A 23085-nucleotide genomic window follows, 5' to 3' on the forward strand; every position below is an offset into this window, starting at 1 on the left:
AAAACAAATACTGGAACTGGTTTTGCATTCTTCAACATAAATCATTCTAATCATTACACAATTAATAATAACAACTCAGTCTTTCAAGCTGAACAACTTGCTATTTTAGAATGCATTAGATTCATCAAATCACAGACTTCATTTAAGGCATCTAAAAAATATACAATCTGGTCGGATTCTAAAGCAGTATTATACTCTATAATCAACCCAGGCACGAAAAATTCACTCTCGGCTAAAATACAAAAATTACTCCTTAATACAAATATATTTATCTCATGGATTAAAGCACATGATGACAGAACAGGTAATGAAAATGCAGATGCCCTAGCTAAATTATCGACAACTAAACAACAAAATTACTCATATCCCTTCCCGATCTCACATCTTAAGAATCAACTTCAGAACTCTGTATCACAAATTTGGCAAAATTATTGGAACAATTCAGATAAGGGAAGAAGATTATATAAAATTATTAATAAAGTAGATTATTTTAAGATGATACCATCAAAACAAGAAATCTCGTTTCTAACTGGGCATGGTCCTTTTCCATGTTATTTTAAATATCTAAACATCTCAGATAATGATCACTGCACCTGCGGCCTTCTGGGCACACCAGAACACTATATTACGGAATGCATCTATACAGCTTCATGGCATACTCGTGCATTGAGTATCACTTATCTACCAACTTGGCAAAAACAATTCATAACTAACCAAACAGTAACATTCATAACTAAACAATTCATAAAACCAAATTATTATTAGTGATGAATTTTCTTTCTGATAATGATAATATTCTAAAATTTTAAATATAAAAAAAATTATTATATATTTTGGAATGCCTACCTATATGTTGTAAATACTGTACATATCTTTTCTATTTAACTTTTTTTTATTATTATAACATTTTAATTACTTTCTTTTATTATTTAATACCTATAAATCAAAATTTTAATGGAGAACTAAATATATATATATACATATATATTTTTTTTTTATTACCTTTTTTTTTCTTCCTCTTTCTATTAATTTACTTTCCAAAATTCATTTATTGTCACTTTCTATAGGTCATATATATATTGTTTAAACAATAATTAATATTTCTGTCTATTTGTAAACAAATTAATATTTCTGTCTATTTGTAAACAAATTAATTTTCTGTATATTTGTAAACAAAATTTTAACCTCCTTTCTTTTGAAACTTTAAATAATTAATTGAGGTTGGCTGGAAGTAGTTGCCAGACGCGGATTATACGGGTAAGGGTTTCACTAACCTATGCACGTATCCGCGCCTGGAAGGAAAGAAAGATTGCACTTTGAGAGGTTATCATTTTTAAAAAGACGAAAATAAGACACAAAATTCCCTGTGTTTTGCCAGTTTCTAAAGAAAAACTCAAAATTCTCTGCATTTTAGGTGATTTTTAAATTCCCCGTTCTTCCTACGGAGTGACAACTGTGTAATACGTTAAAGCCCTTGGGGTGTAAATGTAAAAAAAAAAAAATTTAACACAAGTTTGGTTAAAATGTTAAATGTAGATGCAATTCATTTAGCTTTTGGTGTATTAGTAACTTTGAAACACTTTCTTTCACAAAAGCTTTTTTGCTTAAAGACATTTCCTTAAAACATTTTTTTGGTAAGATTCTTCTGGAAGGCATCAGTTAATGGTGATTTGGATAATTTTGTCCCATATCTTTACTTAAAAATTGATAAGTATATTATTTACGTGGTTTTTTTCATTGTATTCAATGTTATAATTAATAAAATAGAAAATTGAGTTAAAAAAGAAAAATAAAGTCAAAATTTGTCATTTAATTTCCTAAAAAAAACCACATTTCTACAAAATAGCAATTAAAAGTCCTTCACCAAACTTTATAGAATAGTTTCAATCTGTAGAAATGGAATGTACTACAAAATAATCTTAATTTGATAGCGCATTAATACTCACTTGGAAAACATAGTCACATTGACAATAGAATAAAACTTAAACAAAGTGATTATTGATTGCTTTGTAGTAATTTATGAAGCATACTTTATTATATTATGTATGTATGTATTAATATTAGGCTAAGTATAGTCCAAAAATTATTCCAGACTCTGTACAACTTTTCTCCTATGTAATCTTCTATGCACTCATTTTCATTTGAGTTGAAAGTTCTTCTTTTCATTTTGCCTGCTTCTATCCTCTTTTCTTTATTTTCCTTTTCAAGTTTGACAAAACTAAATTTCTTGTTTTCAGTCTACTTGTTTTTAAAATTCCATTTTATTATTTTTTTAGTTCTATGTCAGTTCTTGATTGACAAAAAAATATAATTGAGATGTTTTTAAATCGTATGAAAACGCATCACGATGTTACATTTCAAAATTGTGTAAATATGAATTGTGGTCAGACATACGAATCACAATGCTTTAATGATGTATAGAATAAAGGGCCTTTAAAAAACGAAAATAAGCACATTTAAGCACTTTTCCAAAATGCTACGCACCATGTAATATGAAAAAATAAAGAAGCACTTGGAAAATATATATATTTTTCAAAATCAAAAACTAGATAGGTCGCAATATTAAAAAAAATTATATTTTGATAAACGTTTAAAACTAATTTAAAATAGTTTGTGATAGCAAAATAAAAATCTTACTCTAGGTTGAGATTGTTGTCCATCACCAGCATTCTTAGATCCAACCCATTGTCCAGAAGAGAGACGTTCAACATGTTCTTGATCGAGCACACACAAAGAGGCTAATGCCAGCCACAGCTACAAAACATAAATCAGTTATTAAAGTTCGATATACAGCCACTCAATTGCGTATTGAATATAGACGAATAAAATTTAATGGAACCAAATCATTTTATATGAAACTAATGTTAAACGTTCCCGTTTAAATGGATATTTGTTGTTTTTCATCCCTGCCTGATTGCATAAAGAAATGAAACAAATTTTTTTATTTTTGAGAAATATTTCATCAGCTAAATTAGAATTTTCGTTTTTCAGTTAAGATAAAGATACAATAGGAGGTCACTTCAATAACCATTTTGAAATTATTACTAAACAAAAATTGTGTTATATTTACTTTTATGATGAGCTTTACATAAAATTATTTCCAGCCGAAACTTTTATTAGGAATTAACTTTACATAATATTACTAAACAATCTGGTGAAAAACATGAACTAATTTCAAAGCAACCAAAAGTAAAATAAATAAAAAAAAAAGGATAATAATAAAGAAAAACAGTGTGTTAAGTTACAATGTTAACTGAATAAAATAATTATTATGAAGTTTGAATTTGATTCTAATAGACCTAGGGTTTTTAATGAAAAACCTAGATGGGCTGAGATTTTTCAAACCTTGTTTATTACAGATCTGTTTAATTTTTAGTATAACAATCGTGAATTTTAAAAACATGTAACTGATGTTTACAAATTCACAATTACTTACACATTGAAATATCATACAAATTTATTTAGTTTCTTAAGATTTTTGGCAACTGTTTTCGTTATGGATTACTAGCTAAAAACTTTTTTCTAATAGTTCTTTTCCTAGGGGTTTACTTAATTCCTATAAGCTAATGCACTACCAGTAGAACTGAATTTCTTGAATTCTGTTGATTTTGAAGGCCAGTGGGAATCTTCTATTTAGGTTCTTTAGAACTGCCACCCCCCCTCAAGAAAGGCACCATCATTTCCATGCACAGTATCTCCTTGTCCACACTCTTTTCCTTTCTTTTAGAATGCTTCACTCTCCTCACAGAGTATCATTCTAGCCCAAAGGCAGAATATATTAATGAAATAACCACTATATAAATGAAAGGACAATCTTTCTTTCTCTTGTCTGTAGCCCCCCCTCACACACTTCTTGTCTCTCTAAAATGCTCTACCCTTGATGCATGGTCTAATTCTAGGTAATAAAAGGACTTTTTGCTTTAATAAATTTAAAATAAATATTGTTCCTATCAACTATAGTGATGCTAAAAAATTAAGGACCTTCAAAAACCTAATACCAAAATTAAGTACTTTTAAAGGCCTTTATTTTCTAAAATACAAATGAAGCAGTTTTTTAAGGACCTTGGGAAGCCTCATCTAGATTAGAGTGATAATCTGAACTTCGCACCTTGTCATTTTTCTGACTGCATATAACATTAGAGTAGATATAGAACCACTAAAATACGATTAAAGAAGGTGCAAACCGATTTGACGCATAGCCTATGACTATAGGGAATAAAAATTAGCCACAAGCAATAGAGGGTTGCTAAAACAATTCTGGAATAAAACTTGTTTTTATAATGATCTGAGTAATAATAGAATGATTAGCACCATCATTTTTCTCATTGAACAAGAATCAACTTTGCGATAAATGGAAAAAAAAGTAAAAATTTTAATGGCAATGTTGTGTCCTTTTCTGTCGTCTTTAGATATCCGCTAAATAACGAACCAATGAAAGAAATATATGGTGTTTATTACATAAAACAATAATGTAAGCTTTAGGAGGGCATTTTTAGAAAAGTTAAGTCAACTAACCGTTGGTGTTTTCAAGCATTCAGTTGGAGATCGATGTTGTTCCTCAAGTTTTGTCAAATTCAAAATATTTTCAGCAACAGCACTCTTTGTAATGTTAGCCCAAGCTTCAGTCAACTTTCCCTAAGAGACAGCCACAAATAAATAATTAAAGATTTGTTAAATACTACCATTACAAATTTAAAGATAAAAGCACACTTACAGCTGCCATGTCCTTTAGCAGTTGAATAATAACTTCAGCAAGTTTGCGTGACATACAGCCCCTGAGCCACCATCGACTACCAATGTCGTCTCTTTTGAAACAAATATTCCAATTAGTTAAACTGATTTTAAAAATACTTTTTTAAAATAAATCTATTCTAAAGACCAGTATAAATTGTTCTAATTGCTTTTTATTTCAATTATAAACAATACTATTATTCACAAAATAAACAATACTATTAACCCAATAGAAAACTTCATTCACTTCAGAAAGAAAAAACAGTCAATATGCTTCAAGTGCATCAAGAAATAGGTGCCCATTTTGCAAGACAAGAATTAAAGAAGCAAAAATGGAAAGAGGCCAACGAAAAATGAAGCTGAGAAACAAAACACGAAAAGCCAGAGGCCGAAAGAAGAAAAATATGAAGACAGAACAAGAAAAATCACTGTGACAGAGAGGCAAATGCATTTCCAGGTGTTATGGAGAGGTGTGTCGGAACTGATGTTAACTAGGAAATCAGCATTCAAATGAATAAAAGAAGATTCCACGGCATCAAGATGAGCAACTGGGATGAGTTAGTATTGGTGAAACTGAATTTATGCCAACAATGTGAAGCAATCGAAGATTTCTCGAATTCTTGATAACAGACAAATCTATCCTGTTGCCCCCAAGTAAACATTTTAAAACAGTTCCCCAATGGTTGCATCAACAAGGAATGTGGCAAATGCAGCAGGAATTATCAAAGCTAAGAGGATCGTTAAGAGATTTGATTTTGTTAACAGGCCTAAAAATGACATTAAAACCAAAACAGGAGAGAATATAGCAATTTTAAGCCAAATGGGAGAAAAAAATGGTGAAGTAACAAATTCTCTGCAAGAATTAGAAGAAGAGTGGCTTTTGGGTTCAGTGAATTTAGCAAGAGCTGAATCAGCTGAAGGCTTGAATCCACGGATAGTAGCAACTTAAATTTCTCCATTACGTTAATTATATATTGTAAATATATGTATTATATAATTGTATATTATAATACATATATTTACAATCTAACCAATGCCAATCAATAGATGGTTTTAAAAAGAGCTATATGTATTTCATCAGGGTTGCCACTTAAATCTGGAAAAAAAAATTCCCCGTTTACCCTGTACATTTTATACTCAATATATTAAGACGAAATAATAATTACTGTGCTTTTGTGTGAACTATATTGGGCTAACTATATTTATTAGTTTTAATTGCAGGAAAAACAGCTGAACATACTTAAATAATGCTATAGTGAATGAAATAGTTTAGTATACCTGAAATATCATGATTATATATCCCCTTAACATACGCTTTGAGTTATCACCATTTTGTAAAAGACAAAAATAAGAAACAAAATTCCCTGTATTTTCCAGTTTGCAAAGAAAAAAAATCAAAATTCCCAGCATTTTTAGGTAGCTTTTAAATTTGCTGTATTTTCCAGAGTTTCCCTGTGGAGTGGCAACCTGTTTAAGTAGAAATTTCAAATTTACCAAAAAATGAAGAAAAAAAAATCAGTCGAAGAGAGAAAAACGCTCATAATATCTAATTTCCTCTCTTCTTCACTATATCCACGATAAATAATATTATATGTGTATAGCAAGACACAGGAGTGAACATTTCGTTCACTATATCAAGGAGTTCACTATTAACCATGTTCACTATAATGGGGCTTGACTGTATTTCTAAGAAAAAATCTGAACTACGAAATTATTAAATAAAGAGTTTTTTTTACACAAATTAATTATTCTTATATTTCAGCATAATCAATAAGTTTTTGCAAGAGAATGGAGATGATCACCTTGGATGAATAGAGGTAGCTAATGTGACAGTTGTAACACCTTTTCCTCCTCCACTGGAAGATGATCCTCCTTTCACTTTGGTCTGTACAGTGATGGCTTTTGCTATGCAGGAGAGGAAGACATCCAATATACCCGTCTTGTCTTCTTCTTCTTCTTGTTTGCTGCTCTCTTCTGAAATGATGCTGAAATCTGCTGGGGGGAGGGAGGGGACGTCCAGAATGGAGGCCAAAGTGGGAGGACTCACTTCAGGGAGAACTCTTCTCAGCAGTGAAGTCACCTAAATTCAATCACAAAACTTTTTTATAAATTCTTTTCCAAAAAAACAGGAAGAATATGCAGTAGAATTTTGTGTTACATAGATTCATTGAACATTGAAGTATATATAAGTATAAATGAAAATTACTTTAAACACAAAATTATACACTTAAATTAAATTTAAAAAAAAAAATTAAAGCTTTAGAATTTGGTTTATCTTAAAACTAACTCAGTTCAAAATACTTCTTCAGTTTTGTTTTTAAAAAAAATGAACTGTTTCCGACAATAAAAATTACTACTACAGGGTGCGTAGCCAAATTAATCAACAAAAAAAAAAGCAATTTGTAAGCACTTTACAAGCACTCAAAAAATATTTTTAAGCACTTTTAAAAAATATAATTAGGCAGGGTTGGTAAGTTTTCGACAATTGACGGTTTTATATTGTTTTAACCGACATGTCAAAAATCATGAAATTATGAATCATGTAAAACGAATTTCATACACTACGAACTAACAATACGCTGAAATAGATTGGGATTGAATTAATTGTGAAAACGCTGAATAGAACAATGTGAACTGTGTCTATTTGCATAATTCGTAGCTAAAATCAAGCACTTTTTAAAAACAACCATTCAAAAAACCGCGTTTAAGGGGTTTTAAAAAATGAAAACAAGCACCTTTAAGAACTTTTTAAAAACGCTACACACTCTGTACTAGCATATTTAAATATTTGTGAATATCTGAATTATCATATAACATTGATCATGCTCACTGAAGAATTCTTTTTCAAGAAAACACCTGAAAGTTAATTAATTAGAAGCTCAGAATGAAGAATTATGAAATAAATGAACAATAATGTTGTCTGAAAAACAGTTTCAGAAGTTATACACTAATGATAAAATGAGCTGAAAATTTATTTAATTTCTTTTTTTTTATAATCTAAGGAATGTCTTGCTTTCTAAGCATCAAATCATTTTAATATTAATCTAATCAAATCTTTTATTTTCTGTTACTCTAAAAAGTCAATTTCTCTTTTAATAATTAGAAGAATTTCTAGTTTTAAAAATGGCAATATATCAAACATAAACGTTAAAATTTTAAAGATCTAAACCTTCATTATTAATTTCGTTAGAAAATTATATGTATTTTTCCTTAACACTAAATGTACCAACACCTAATGCATACATATTTCTACCATAGCTGGTCAAATGATCGGACTTTGTTTCGTAATTGAATGTATAAAATATGGATGTTAGGTATTAAATAAACAAACAAACAAAAAAAACTTTATAATTAAACAAAATTGCATCTTTCCAATTTTTATGCACTACAAACACAAAGAATATGAATTTTTAATTAATTGCTAAAAGCATTTTTTACATATACAGGGGGTTTCCATTATACATTTTCGGCAAACATATTTCGTTGAATCATTATTATTTCTATAATTCTTATAATTATAATATATAAGAATTCCTATAATTAATATTATTTCTTCTAAGAACTTGTGCTATCCTGATTGTTTTAACATTTTTCTGGGTAAAAACTAACAGTTAGTTAGAAATGAAGTAAAGCTATCAAAATAAAATATAAACTACCTACTTACCAAAACTTTTAGTTTTTGTCACTTTTTCTGACACAAAAATGCAAATCTAAAATTTTAGGTACTTTCTTGAAATTTGAATTCATAGTTATCCTGATCGAACTGACTGCGCAACAGTCTTTGCAAAAATGTGCAACTCATGGAATGCAATATGCTGAACAAGCATTACATCGTAATTTCTGATCCGATAACCTTATAAAGCAATAAATTGTTCTCCCAGTTAAATGACTGGTTGTGGTAGTAATAGGTATCGACAAGTATTATTTGAAACAAACAAAATACAAATAAATAAATAATAATAATAGAATATTAAATGCATATAACTGTCAGGAAAAGTCATGAAGTGAAAAGTGCAAAAGCAATAAGATGATATGCAGATTTTCGATGCAAAAGTTCTTAAACGGTTATTTGGTCGGTTATGGCAAAATGTCAGAGTAATAAAAAAAGTTTTAATGCTGACAGACACAGCAAATACATACTTGCCGCTGAACTCTGGCAGATCCCGTGTGCAGGAGACTGAACAAGTCCCTGAGCAGTCCTGCCTGCTGAGCTAAGTAGGAACGGCCTACACTGGAACCACTGAGGGCCAGCACCATAGATAACATTTCAAAACAATAAGCATCAGAGGACTTTGGCAGTTCTTCTGTTGACTGAGATTTGCTGCATAACAAGATTTCCCATTCATCTCTCACACAGGAAGCTTCTTTTCTAATAGCAGCAACAATATGGGAACATACCTTTTTTTTTAAGGAGGAAAAAAATAGGTTAAACAATATAAATATTTAGACAAGGAGTTATTCACATAGTGTCTACCACTACAAAAATACAACTCATTTCATTAGTACATAAGACATGTTAACTCAATTCTATTACATCAACATCTGTACTTCCAGATTTCTACTTCGGATTGATTTTTACGCGTAAGCTTGAAAAAAGGCTCCATCAAATATTATTATACAAGTAGTGTTTGCAATATAACTCGTTTTCTAAATTTAAATTGCATGGAACAAACATCATAAAAATTCTGAAGATTCCGACAGCATACTATGCCCTGCAAGATGCGACTCAAAAAATAACTAACGGTGATATTTTACACAAATATAGCCAAATAAGGGATAACACTTAAAACATAGCATTTAAGTGGTTATATTAATTTTTTAAAATTAGGCTTACAACCAGTTAGAATTTGTAAATTACAGGAAACTCATACGAATGGTAAAATTTATGAATAAATTTAAACACAAATCGCAATAATAAAACCTTCTAAAATAATAAGCCTGTTCACACATTGCCTCGTAAGCATAACATAACTGGAGGGATGCACCGGAAGTTTTCCAAATTTCTTCCTGTTTTCAGAAGCTTGTTATTGTTTACATTCAGTCAATCATCAGGGTCACCACTCAAATCTGTAAAAAATATTCCCTGTGTTTTCCCTGTACATATTAAGAGGAAACACATCAATTACTGTGCTCCTGTGTAAGTTATATTGGGCTAACTAATTTATTAGTTTTAATTGCTGGAAAAACAGCTGAACATACTTAAATAATGCTATAGTAAAGGAAATAGTTTAGTATAGCTGAAACATCCCATAGATTACGCTTTGAGGGGTCACCATTCTTTAAAAGACAAAAATAAGAAACAAAATTCCCAGTTCGTAAAGAAGAAATGAAAATTCCCTGCATTTTCCCTGTTATTTCAGGTGATTTTTAAATTCCTTGTTCTCTCTGTGGAGTGGTAACCCTGTAAGCGAAGGGATTCGCCGGAAGTTTTCAAAATTTCTTCCTGTTTTTGGAAGCCTGTTATTGTTTACATTCGGTCAACCATCCATATTACTTTAAAAAAAAAAAAACATAAAAAATATACACATTTATGCAGTTATATATATTTTTTAACCTAATACTCTTAGTTCATTAAATTAATAAACAGTTTTTTGATAACTTACTTGTTTCTGCAAATGAGTGAGTTTACTTCTGGAGAATAAAATTCCCACCATATGTTCTTTGAGATCATTTGTCTCCAGTGTGCTTTGAGAGTGTGACAACTGTGCTTCTGGATTGACATCATTCTTTAAATCATCCTCAAACTCGCCCTTGATCAATTTCCCAAACACCTACGATTATTGAAATAATATATATATATACACATATAACAAGCAGTTAAAACACACATTAGAGCTTCTAGTTATGAAATATTAGATCAAAAATCTGGTACAAGTTCCACCTTAATTCTTTCAAGTAGTTTAAGCTAGACTCATAATGAAAATTTTATACTTGTTTAAACACAAAATAAATTAAATAAATACTAAAATTTGAGTGATTGATACATAGAATATAAGTAAATATTGAAAGCATCTATTTTCTGGAGACTTTTTAACAATCAAAATAAATAAACATTGGGGAGAAGAATATTCGATGAATATTATTGAAGCTGAATATTAATAGTGTTAGAAAAGAACATTAGCAGATAAAATTTGTTTTGCTTTAAATTACGGTTGATTTCATAAAAAGAAGCGCATTCAATTCAGTTCAATTCCTGTTAAAGATTATTTTTTCATCAATTTGAATTAATTTATTTTTAGAATTTGAAACTTATTTTTAATGTTATTTTAATCTGCTTATCTACGCTGCTGATTCTTCACAACATAAAAAAGAAAGAAAAAAAAACGTTTGTTAATTATGTTTAATTTATTATTCTGTTATTGAATAACACATATTTTGATGTTTGTTTACCTTAAAGACCTATTATCTGAAAAGATCTATTTTTTGAACTTTTCAATGTAATTTTTTTCAATGGCCTTTTTAAGTTAATCAAAAACTATGATACTAACTATTAAAAACAATCTTTTTTCAACATAATATATAATTGTTAAAAATATTCTTTGTATATTTATCTTTGAATAAATAAGTTTTAGTATGGCATACAAAACTATTCCGAAAAAAAGGGAAATTTTTTTCAAGTGAAAATAAGGACTATCATTTATTAAACATTTACACGTCATGCAAGCTCCATCAAAGTAAATATAGAGGTTTGGTCTTGAAACCTTTTTGAAGAAGGCTTTTCATCTAAGAGGGCAATAAAAACCAAATGCAGAAACCCTCTGTTATTGCTTGAGTGCATTTTGCTTTAATCTCTGTTTAATATGGAGTCACATATTAATAAAAAATTTTAAATGTGAAAACATACCATGAAATATATAAAGCAACAACTTATGCTGAAATTTCTTTAAAAATATATTAGTGATAAAATGCAAATAATTCATAAGGGTCATGACTACCAGGTTAGGAAATCCAAAAAGCCAGAATCTTTCAAACATAATGCATTTCTGTGACTGATTCGATAACTTAAAATATCACCTAAATTAATTATTTTCCTTCTTTAAGGAATAACTCTCAAGGAATTAAGATTTCATTTTAATATGTTAATATGCGGAAATTAGATGGAAAAGTTCTTTATGTTAAATTTTTTTGGCAGACCCCCAAAAAATATTAAGAAGTATTTTTGCACATCAATATTTGGATGTGTGTCAGAAATGTTGGGAGGTATATATCAAACCTGTGATGTTAGAAGCCTGAAAACTTTTAAAGTCTCAGCTTCACAGTTCTTCTGTTGTATTTGTGTTGCAGTGACATTCTTTCCAATGTGTATGCTGCTCTCACCCTCTTGGACGCCCAATACTTTCACCTGTCTCAGTCTTAGAGTGTTATCTGGACCTTTAAGCTCTAAACGAATGCAAGAGAATTTTCCATCAGGAATATCACAGCTAAGCCATCCAATATACCGCGTCTCCACTTCAAGCTAAATAAATATAGTTTACAACATAAGAGAGACATCATAAATGTTGTACTTTCATTAATTTTGTTATTTGAGAATCATTTCCAACAAATGACAGCATTTAACTGAAAGATGAGAAAACACAGCACCAAAGAAAAAAAGAAAGAAAAAAAGAGTGTCATGAATTACTTTTTTTATCTAATGATCAGATTTTCACATACTAAAACTCAATTTTAATGGTTTGGACCTAATCTTAAATATGCTAATTAACAAGAACAAATAAAATTTTAAGTAATAAAATCAGACCCTGAAAACAAACTTTCTTTCCTTTTCTTTAATGGATTAGAATTCTACACCCTCATATTAGGGGGCAGACACAATCTGGGAAACACAGTTTCAATAGTTTGGTTAGAAAAAGGGTTGAAGGTGTCGAAATTTGGACAATTTCGTTCAAATGTCGCATTTTGCCACATTTAAAATTAATTTCTTAAAAATGATGTAAAATTCAATCTATCTTTCAACTCAATTATTTTTGACTACTATTAAATAAGATAATAAAGAATAATAATTATTAAAAATTAAAGTGCAATCTGGGAAATATGGTCCCAACAGTTTGGTTAGAAAAAGTAAATTTATAACAATATTGCAACACACTTACTTGTCGCAATTTCACCAATTCTTCAGAGTTTTGCCCAGCTTTAAAAGTTACTCCAGAAACTTTGTTCTGAAATTAAACAATTTAGAAATGAAGTAAAAAACTTGCTAGATCAACTAACATAGTTGATTTATATAATAAATATTCACAATAACAGAATTGTTTGTTTCATAACAAATAAATAAATACATAATCAACAGTGAAAAAAAAACTTTCTTTACATTGACTTCATATAATTTAGATTTATAGAAACAAAGAAATTCATGAGTTAACATTTTTTTTAACTGTCAGATATAGAACAAAATTCGGAAAGTTTGCTACTAGCTGCTATTTTTGCTAATTTTTTTTTGGATTTTAAAGAAAGGTCATAAAAATACATCATTCATCAGATAATATATTTTTTTTATAGATGAATTTCACAAAAAAAAATTTTTTTTTTAAATGTACAGTTTTGATAATGGCAGAAAATACAAAGCATTAGGTTTAAAATTAATTTTTATCTTTATTTTCAAGAATTTTTTAAAGAAAACTTATAATATTCAATACACATTTTCCCTTGCAATGGGAAGAAGAATTTATGCTAAGTTCTACACATGACAACAGCACATAGCATTGCATCTTACAAACATTTCATCAAACAATTAATAAAAAATATTTACACAAACTTGATTTTAATAGTTTTGAATAATATTTAAACACTTATGGGATGTTCCAAATTCTTTTTTTGAGCCTAAAAACTTTTTAATGATTTTTGTCAGTGATTTTTCCATTTCATTTAAAATTAATATACAAAATATTATTGAAAAATACCAGATGGGCACAATTAGGTCAGAAATATAATGTAAAAAAAGGTTATACTTACACCCAAGTCCCTGCAATTATCAATATGCAAGTACACCATCCTGGGTTGAACTTTTGCATCACAAGATAAATTAAGTACTTTTACTTTATTGCGATCTTCATCTCCACTTTCCCAAAATGTTTCAGTAGTATTGTCTGTAAGACTATTCACCATCGCTTGACGGCTGGATGCTTTGATATCGACTAATGGCGTCACATCTTTTAAAGCTTCAATATCAGCAGAAACCTGATAAATACAAGTATATATAGATTTTAGCAAATAAAACAATTTTACAAAGGGAATAATGAACTGCATATGATCTTGTGGTGTGTTTTGTTGATAGGTTCAAGTAAAATATAATTCATAAGACTCCAAACAAATCTGATACTTTGAGCAGATGGGCAAATTGTACTGAAATGCATTTGCTATGCACTATGAAAATATCTATTATATGAATATCTATATAACACACCGTATGTGAAAATATCTATTTAATAAACTCTACACAAGCACAAAGGTTTCATAAAGAACTCTTTTCTTGATTATATTAGCCATTACAAAGTGATCAAGAGATTTTTCAGTTCGATATCAGAGGATGAAAAAAGAAGTCTGAAATTTAGAATATCTTGCAAAATGCAGCATAGTTGCATATGAGACTGTAATTATCGCACCGAATCCAGCTCAGTAGACACCTATACAGAGCAAAAAATATTAGCCACACATGTGTAAGTCATTTGTATAACTTTCTAATGAATCTAAACATTTCTCAAAATCTAAAATACCCAATTTTACTATATGCTAATTCTACAACATTTTTTAAAAATTTATTTTGGCTTTTCCGGCTTGCTGTTCAGAAAGGCTTCCCAGGCTAAGAAATTAAATAAAATCCAAAGTGTAAAACTTGTTTTATTCTAACAAAATTAGTGTATTAATTATAAAGTTGCTTAACTTAGTACCTGGGACATGTCTTCTACAGCAGTTGTGTCTTCCTCCTCTTCTGTGCGTGAGAGTATTTTGCTAATGTTAGAGAAGACGTGGCTGCGATGTAGGAAACCGTGATCTTCAGGGTGAAATTTTAAGCACCAACACCTCATGGCTATTTGTTGCAGAGCTGAGCCTACAGGAAGCAGCATCATCAAGTCAGACACAGTTTGGAGGAAAGCATGAAATGTTTGCGGTAGAGGATAAGCGGCTTCACCTGCAATCGTGATGTCAGAAAGGGGGTGCTCACAAACACCTAAATCTTTTTCCTGGAAAAAAATATTTACAAAGTCATGTGTTATTTGCTAGTAATTACTTTAGACAGTAAAAACCAATAGGTTTAACTAATTATAAATGGTTCATTGAAAATAAATATAGAATGTATTAGTAGTTAAAAAATGTGTAAATCATGCAATGAAAGAAAGGAAATCTATAGTAAAAAGCGAGTTCTATAATGAAATGAATAGAACAGCTAAAAAATTTAAGCAATGCAAGAACTCTTAAAAACAAGAATGTTCATTTAAAAACTTCTTACATAATTGAAAAGAAACTTCTCAAAATTGTAAGATAATTTTTATTCACCAAGAGGCTCTGTTACCCACTTATTCACTAAACCCCCCTGATTGCTTCCTTTCCTTTTTTTCTTCTTCTTTTCTTTCTAAAAAGCCCATATACATATATTTTAAAAAAGATAATTTTGTTAGTAAAATAAGTATTGATTACAATTTTATGTAAGACCATTTTGTTATTACACTGATCTCGTAGAAATGAAGGATCTGAAAGTCAATAACCTATACTTGAAAAAATAAACTTAGGAATAAAGAGTGTGTGACACAATAAGAAGAAATAGTGGAGAAATATTTTTACCTTTTAATGATTATCTTACAATAATCTTATATCATTTTAACAGTTTAAATTGAAAACAATTTCTAATTATTTTAAAATAAAGGGCACAATATGAATAAATTTTCATGCAATAAATAAATTGTAATTAATTGAATCAAAAGAAAACTGGAAAATAAATAGCCCAAAATGCAATAACTCTAAGAAAATTAGAATTTCGGAAAAAAAAACTTGTATTAAGTTCATAAATCAAGTTAAGTATCAATCCCCTTTAAGTACATCAAATTTCAACTCTGTAGTTGCATGTCTGAAACCCATATGATTTGATTTACAAGTTTAAAGTCAATATGAACTAATTACCAAATTTTAAACATTTTTATATCAAACCTTTTTTGATAATTTCAGACAAAAAAATAATTTTTAAAGATTATTTATCATTTTAATAGTCCAAAATATTTGAATTGTAAGGAAAATTTTTACATCATTTTAAAGAGTGTTATTTAATAAGACAAAATTTGAGTTTGCCGAATAGTTACTGAGAAATCGAATTTGAATAAAGTTGAATATTCAACTCAGAAACTATTTAACCTTTGTTCTCCCTGCAAAGTGGAAACCCTGACTTGCTATTAAATTACCACTACATTCTTTTCTACAAGACAACTGTAAAAAGTATATATAAGTGTTAAAAATAGAACTTATATAAAATGAAATTACCATCTCATGATCTTTTTTCTCAGGTGAGTCCTCATCCCCTTCTTCATCATTTTTATCAAAAGGTGCTGGAGAGAGAGCTGCTACAAAACACCACAACAAGTCATGAAGGGACATTGGCTGAGTAACAATTCGCAAAAGCCACTTTAAAATCTGCAAGTCAAAAATCAAAATTAGTAATCACTTTTAATGAAAAAATTTATAATTTTTCATTTGGCTTTATAAAAACTAAACATATTTATATATTTAGTAAATTTTTTTTAAAAAATGTACAAAAAAGTAGGTTTAATTTCTTTTTTTTTGAAAAATATTTGATTTAAACTAGCCAACAATAATTGCAAGATTTAAATATTACAAAATAATAATAACTAAAAAAATAAAAAATACACAAAATAATATTGGCAAAAATGATGATTACAATGAAAGGATTTAGTTTAGATTAAAACTTATACAAATAAATAACAAGTCCATGGTAACAATGGCAACTGTCAAAAATCATAGATTATGGTTAGGGCTGCAAGTTTGTCGCGGGAAACAATACCCGGAATTTGCGAAAATTTTTTAAAATTACGCATATTCTAAACACAATAAAATTTACCATATAAATGATGCAAAGGACAGAAATTGCACAAATAATAAAAAAAGCTTAAAAAATACACAATGAAAATATTTTTATTTAATTTTAAGCAATACTAATATTTTTATCTAAATGTACAGAATTCTGGTACAAAGTATTGTACATTGTCAGATTATTTTCATTTATACTACGTCTTTCATCACTTAGTACATTTTTATACTAGGAAAACGATCTTTCTGCGTCCACGCTGTTTGTAGGCACCGACAAACATCGAATTGCCACTTTTGGATATCGTTTGGTCTTTGATTTCCAAAACTCTATCAATTTTCCTTCATCAACGTGCAATTCCTTCACAGTTGTTTTGTAAGAATTAAATTCCCTTATCAATTCTTCGTCATTTTTAAACATTGGGACATGTTCAAAAACTGAAGAATTGTCCTCTTCATTTAAAACACTTAAATACTTATATTGACAGGGATAAAAAACTCGGCATGCTTTAAAAAAGTTTGACGCTGGCTGGCGAAATTTTCGTTTATGGCTGTTGCTGCTTTCAAAAAAATGGTGCTTAATTTTTTCTTCACAGAGTCTTAGAACATTTTTTGATTTTAAGCGCTCACAGCGTTTTAATTTGCTTTCCAATACTCTTGAGAAATCGTACATTTCCTTGTAAATAATATGGGAACTAATTCTTTGTTTCTCAAATAAAGTCAATTGATTCAAAATTAATGGAGCATATTTTTCAATTTCTTTTAAATCTGTATTCAAATTTGAATCATTACATTCTTCACAAATTGTGTTTAAAACTGAGCTACTACTATTTTCTTTTTCCTTATCAAAAAATTCAGCGTACATATCCAAATAATTTACATGGAATAAACAAGCTTCAAACCAGCTATTCCATCTAGTTTGCACAGTAACCGGTGTTAAAGAAGCTTTTTTGCCCCTTTCCATCAAAAAAGCTCGAAAATGAACTACAAAGCTATTTACATTTTCAAACTCATTTTGCCATATTTCTCCCAAGAGATTTAAAAGATGAGCATTCAGATGCGTTGTCAGTTACAAAAGTTGTAATAGCATTAAGGCGAAGTCTGTAATTTTGGCAACACTGAATAATTGCTTCACTGACAGATTTAAAATTCACACTTTCTAACGCAATGCTTTCAAGAAAAAATGAAAGCAAGGAAAGGTTCGAATCGTCGTTTTGTATTTTTACTGATGGAACAGCTAACACGTTTAGAATATATCTATCTCCAGGGTCTGTTGTTTCATCTGTGACAATACTAACACCAGCGGCAGATGTTAGAACATTTACAACTTGATTTTTGTGAGATTCGTGAGTCTTTGGTAGATAGTGGCTTCGTAGGTGACTGGAGCTTGATATGACACCTATGTTTTTGAGTGAATTTTCTCAATAACTTTTCAATACCAGATTATCAAGTTTACGCAACGGAATGTTTGTTGCAGCAAAAACACCAACCAACTTAGAAATCTCCACAGCGCGATGTTGCTCTTGAAGAGTTTTTTTTCAAATAAGGAAGTAATACTTGCTTGAATTACTTTCGGTTCCCCAGCAATCTTCTTTTGGTGAATCTTACTTTTCAAGTGTTTATCACAGCTATTTTTTCTTGAGAAATCAACAGGAACATTGCATGTGCTACAAAATAATAGGTTTTTTCTAACTTAAAAAATTCCATTTTTGAACTGTTGACATCGCTCAAAAGCAGTTGCTTTACTCGCATGGCTCATATTTTTAACTAGCAAACTTACATCAGCAGGGTTTAAAAAAAATGGGACTAGCCTTTAAAATACAAACAAGGCTTATCCTAGAGAGCGTTCTTTCTAACTCTGCTGCTATTAGACCAATGAATAAGAAGGGCTTCAAATATTCGTTTTGAGACAAAGTCATGTGTTTCTAAACACAAAGGCCTAGTTAACAAAATATTAAAGAGCCCCTCCCCCTACTGTGCTGTGAAAACTTAAACATTCTTCATTTAAAGTACTAGTTACAAAAGCCTTATCTCCCGCTCCTCTAAGAAACTGACCCCTATTTAAGAAATCACAAGAAGCCTCTCAGGAGAAATTGTCTGGATATGTACAAAGGTAGTAGAAATTTCATTGCCCAGTGCAATAGCCTGTGAAACAATTTTTATGTCAAACATTTGATTTATGACTTTTTCCCTCTTTTGTGGTTCCAATTTCTTTTGTACTTTAACTGACTTCAGCAAGGTAATCCTATCAATCTATCACCTTCCCTAAGTGTAGAAAGACCACCTTACATGACAAGAGGGGGATTATCTTTTATCTCTGAATTATTTTATTGTCATTTTTCTATTTATTCACTCCTCTTAATATCTAATCAATATTACATGTTCAATTTAAGATTTCAGGAAAGTAAAAAATTCTGTTTACTAAAAATAATAAATTAAAAAAGGGAAGAAAAAAAAATCAATTTTAAGCAATTTTCGTGCAAATCAAAACATATTGCGAAATTCACGGATTTTAGAAAAAAAAGACAATTTCGAGGGAATCATCGCGGAAATTCGCGCCGCGACAGACCTGCAGCCCTAATTATGGTAATCTATTTTATATCCTTTACATCAGTGTTTCACAAACTTATGATTATTGTGTACCCTTTCTAAATTTTTCATAGCGCTGTATAACACTAATAACAAAATGAATGTATTTCTTTACTATAAAAAAATTGCACAAGAGTTAAAAATCACAATGGCTGTTGACAACACTAATTATTAACTGTTAACAAAAAATAGCAAAAAATAACATTTGTTTGAGTCAAAGTGCGAAATTTTATTGAAATAATACTGTAACGTGTCTAAAATTACAATGATTCAATTTTAATTCACTAGTATACAAGGCATGTTAACTCGATTCTATGTAGGGGTACCTTTTCATAGATGAAGGTTGACATTGTTGATTACCCACAATACTATTATTTTTGTAGCATAATATTAAGCTTCAATTTGTATTATGTGAAAGTTGAAGCAGAGAAAATTAATGTATGTTACGTGATTTCGTACTGTAAATGTATTGAATTCCAATTAATGAAAATTTAAAGAAGATAAAACTTTTCTCTAAAAGTTAATTATATTTATAGATTTTTAACTAAATATTTTACCCAGATACTATCTATATTTATCTTAATAAAAGTATAATAAAATCAATAATGTGAAACTGCATTTAAATAATGTACGTCAGCATTCAAAGACATACAATGAATCGACAATACAACGCAGAAAGATCTATTAAGCATGCAATGTCATGTTGCGAAACTCACTCGGGAGCCTCACATGTCTACTAACCTAGGGGTGCACAACCTTTTTGAGTGAAGGGCCGCTTGCACAGCAGGTTGGCTAACGAAGGGCCGCGCATGTATTTAGACATTTTAATGACAAATATAGTAATGTTTATTTAAACATTCGCGTCCTATTTTTTTTTTTATCTATAAACTTAGTGATATATTTGTAAAAAATTAAAGGTGTTCCTGTTTTACTGTCTTAAACTGGGTAAAACTGTCCTAAACTGGGTAAAACTGTCTTAAAGTGTCCAAAACCTTGAACTTTGGTAAAAGGTAAAAATTCTATAGGTGTAACCATTGNAACACACAATGGAAAAAGCACCTTTAAGCACTTTTTAAAAACGTAACGCACCATGTATCAAATTAATTTTCTGACAAAGAAATGTAATAATATAATGACGGAATAACTTACTTGCAATGCATATACTCTACAAGAAGCCTTTCTAAGAGCTTGTTTCATAGCTAATTGCAAGCTATCCAAGTCATGTTGCTGAAGGATGAAAGCCATGACCGGCCTACGAGAGATTACAGGTCTCTCCATCAACACAGAGACTAGTTTCGTTAAGGCTGCTGAGGGTTGACAGAGAAAAGAAGGACTGCTATCTTCGCAACCGCTGCTGTTGTTCCGCTTCCTGGTCATGATGATCCGGCACTCGGCGGCAGCAGCAGCAGCACCCGGGCCACTTTCTTGCTTCATCCAGTCTCTGGAAGTGAGGCCAACAGAAATAGATCTGTGAAATGTGCGTGTTTTGCTCTCGTTCTCTCTCACTTTCGACTTGCGCCTCCTCACGTTGACTAGATGCAAATCGGCCCCGCCGTTCATCGTCAGAGATCGCATAATTCCCGGAGATAAATTCGACAAGGAACTGATATTTTCAACACCATTCTGCAGAGCCCTTATGTCATCTTCAGAAAGAAACTCCTCTCCTATCATATTCTTATACTGTTGCTGGACACCAAGGGCATCCAAGCACTGAAAAGAAGATAAATGGAAAGGGGAAACGTCATAGAAACCGTTCTCTTCATATACACTAGACATACTATTATACAGGGAGAGTCTACTGGGAGTAGTAGCATTGGTTGGAAGACCAGACGAAGCAGAGGAAGATAATTCCAACAAAAATAAGGCATTGTTTTTCATAATTTGATGAGCCTCCATGGGAGGCAAAGGAGAAAGAAGTTTAGTAGGTGATGCCTTCTTTCTTGATTTTTTAACTTTCTCTTTTATTAAGCTCTGTCCTTTTTGGCGAATGAATTTCTCTCTGCAACGATCACAAATTAAGTACCAACTACTGCCCCCAATGCCTCCATCACCACAATTTCCGGCCCATCCGCCACAGAAATTACCTCCACTGTTGTACCCTTTCCCACCTGCATGATCACCACAACCCGGATGAGCTTGTCGCATGTGATAGGTCACTGGATGGGGGAAAAAGTTTCCACACAGCTCGCACATGCTTTCTCTTTCGGCAGCAAACGGGCCGCCGCCCGCTTCGGCAAGAAAATTACCACGGACAGTCAAGACAGGACGGCAATCTTTTTTCTTCTTAACTTTCTTGTCTTTATTGCTTCTTTCCTTCTCTAACCTCTGAAAGACTTTTGAACCAGTCACTGGACTGGGCAACACAAGCTGCTGAGATACTATCCTTAAGCTAGATGAGGAGATATGTTCCCACAGTATCACTAAGTGCTGAAGCGATTGAGGCAACTGATACTTTTCATTCACGCTGGCTTTTCGTTTTGAAGGACTGTCACTTTTTTCACTGTTGGCATCAAACTGCTTTGAAGCTTCGACAACATCCTCCTTGATAGCAACGGAAGTTCGGCCAAGTTTGCTTTTATATATGTTAGCATTAAACGGAGTAGGCGAAAATGATTCGAAATATTGGAAAGTCAGTAAACTTGGACTGGCAACTTCGACAGAATGCCTATACCTCGCTTTCTGTTCTTTAGTTAGGGGGGAGTGCTCTTTTTTCTCTCTAATAGCTACATGAGGAACGACACTAGTTATTTGCTTTGGAAGAGTGGGATTGAACTTAAGAAATGACGCACAGGCCATGGCATCATGAACAATCCCTTCATGCCATAGAAAGGCTGCGAATACTGCTCGAAGACACTCGGCAATAGACGGCGTCATTGCCTCTTTCACGGCCTCTTTGGTAACACTTTTTTCTTTGGTTTTTTCAGAATTTTCACGAAGAGATCCCGGAGATTTCACTCTTTCTCGTTTATTACGCAACTGTCGAGAGGTTCTATCTTTCCTGGACAACTTGGGAGACACCCTTGTTGGTTCTTCTCTGGCACCGGCTGATCCAATACTAAAATGATTCTTCACACCATCGGGACTAGTTTGAGTTCCAGTCTGTGTTACGCTCTTTGTTGTAGCAATGCTATTCACTTCCTGTAATAAGAACACAAAATTAACGATATTAGATTTTCTTGGAGACAAATTTTGATAGGATGGTTTAGCACTGCTTATTGACAAAAATTTAGAAACCTTTTTAGGAGTTCCAGGCGTTGCAGGTGTGCCTGGTGTTCCAGGAGTGCTCAGTGGACTAATAGTTGTTCTTTGAGAGATGCAACCTAAACAACCAGTAGGAGCAGTCTGAGATAAATCTTTGAGAATTGTACTGAAATGTGAGCCTACAGAAGTATCACTGAAATATAAACACAAAACAACATTGTAAGGAATGTCAACAAAGCATTCTTAAATAATTGATTGTATTAATTAGCAGAATTACAAAAACAGCAATTTAGTACATAATTTTTTTTTCATACTGTACTGTGTACTCTATATTTAAAAAACTTAAATAAAACTAATGGTACTTATTAAATATAAGTTTGAATTGTTTTTGATTCGCTAAAGATGTGAACTTTCTTTAAAAAAGATATATCTTCAAAGAAAATTTGTATTCTAGTAGAAAAATGAACAAACTTATGATCAGCCATAACACAGTTCTTAGAAAGAAAAAAAATTCTGGTACAATGCAGCTTTTTCATC

At 30.9% G+C, this 23085-nt stretch overlaps 1 protein-coding gene across 2 annotated transcripts in view; it reads right to left on the reverse strand.

Moving 5' to 3' along the window:
- LOC107440653 (E3 ubiquitin-protein ligase MYCBP2) overlaps positions 1 to 23085 on the reverse strand; it is a 162622-nt gene that overhangs the window by 5796 nt on the left and 133741 nt on the right. For both annotated transcript variants that reach the window (XM_043049991.2, XM_071178081.1), the window contains exons 57-69: positions 22582 to 22741; positions 20497 to 22485; positions 16198 to 16347; positions 14616 to 14909; positions 13681 to 13905; positions 12822 to 12887; positions 11945 to 12187; positions 10335 to 10502; positions 8872 to 9129; positions 6534 to 6811; positions 4715 to 4805; positions 4516 to 4635; positions 2638 to 2754 (exon numbers count right to left, since the gene is read on the reverse strand). In XM_043049991.2, the coding sequence (XP_042905925.1) occupies positions 2638 to 2754; positions 4516 to 4635; positions 4715 to 4805; positions 6534 to 6811; positions 8872 to 9129; positions 10335 to 10502; positions 11945 to 12187; positions 12822 to 12887; positions 13681 to 13905; positions 14616 to 14909; positions 16198 to 16347; positions 20497 to 22485; positions 22582 to 22741 (4159 nt within the window). The remainder of the gene's footprint in view (positions 1 to 2637; positions 2755 to 4515; positions 4636 to 4714; positions 4806 to 6533; positions 6812 to 8871; positions 9130 to 10334; positions 10503 to 11944; positions 12188 to 12821; positions 12888 to 13680; positions 13906 to 14615; positions 14910 to 16197; positions 16348 to 20496; positions 22486 to 22581; positions 22742 to 23085) is intronic.

The sequence above is a fragment of the Parasteatoda tepidariorum genome, chromosome 2 (assembly GCF_043381705.1).
Source record: "Parasteatoda tepidariorum isolate YZ-2023 chromosome 2, CAS_Ptep_4.0, whole genome shotgun sequence".
Taxonomy (NCBI): domain Eukaryota; kingdom Metazoa; phylum Arthropoda; class Arachnida; order Araneae; family Theridiidae; genus Parasteatoda; species Parasteatoda tepidariorum.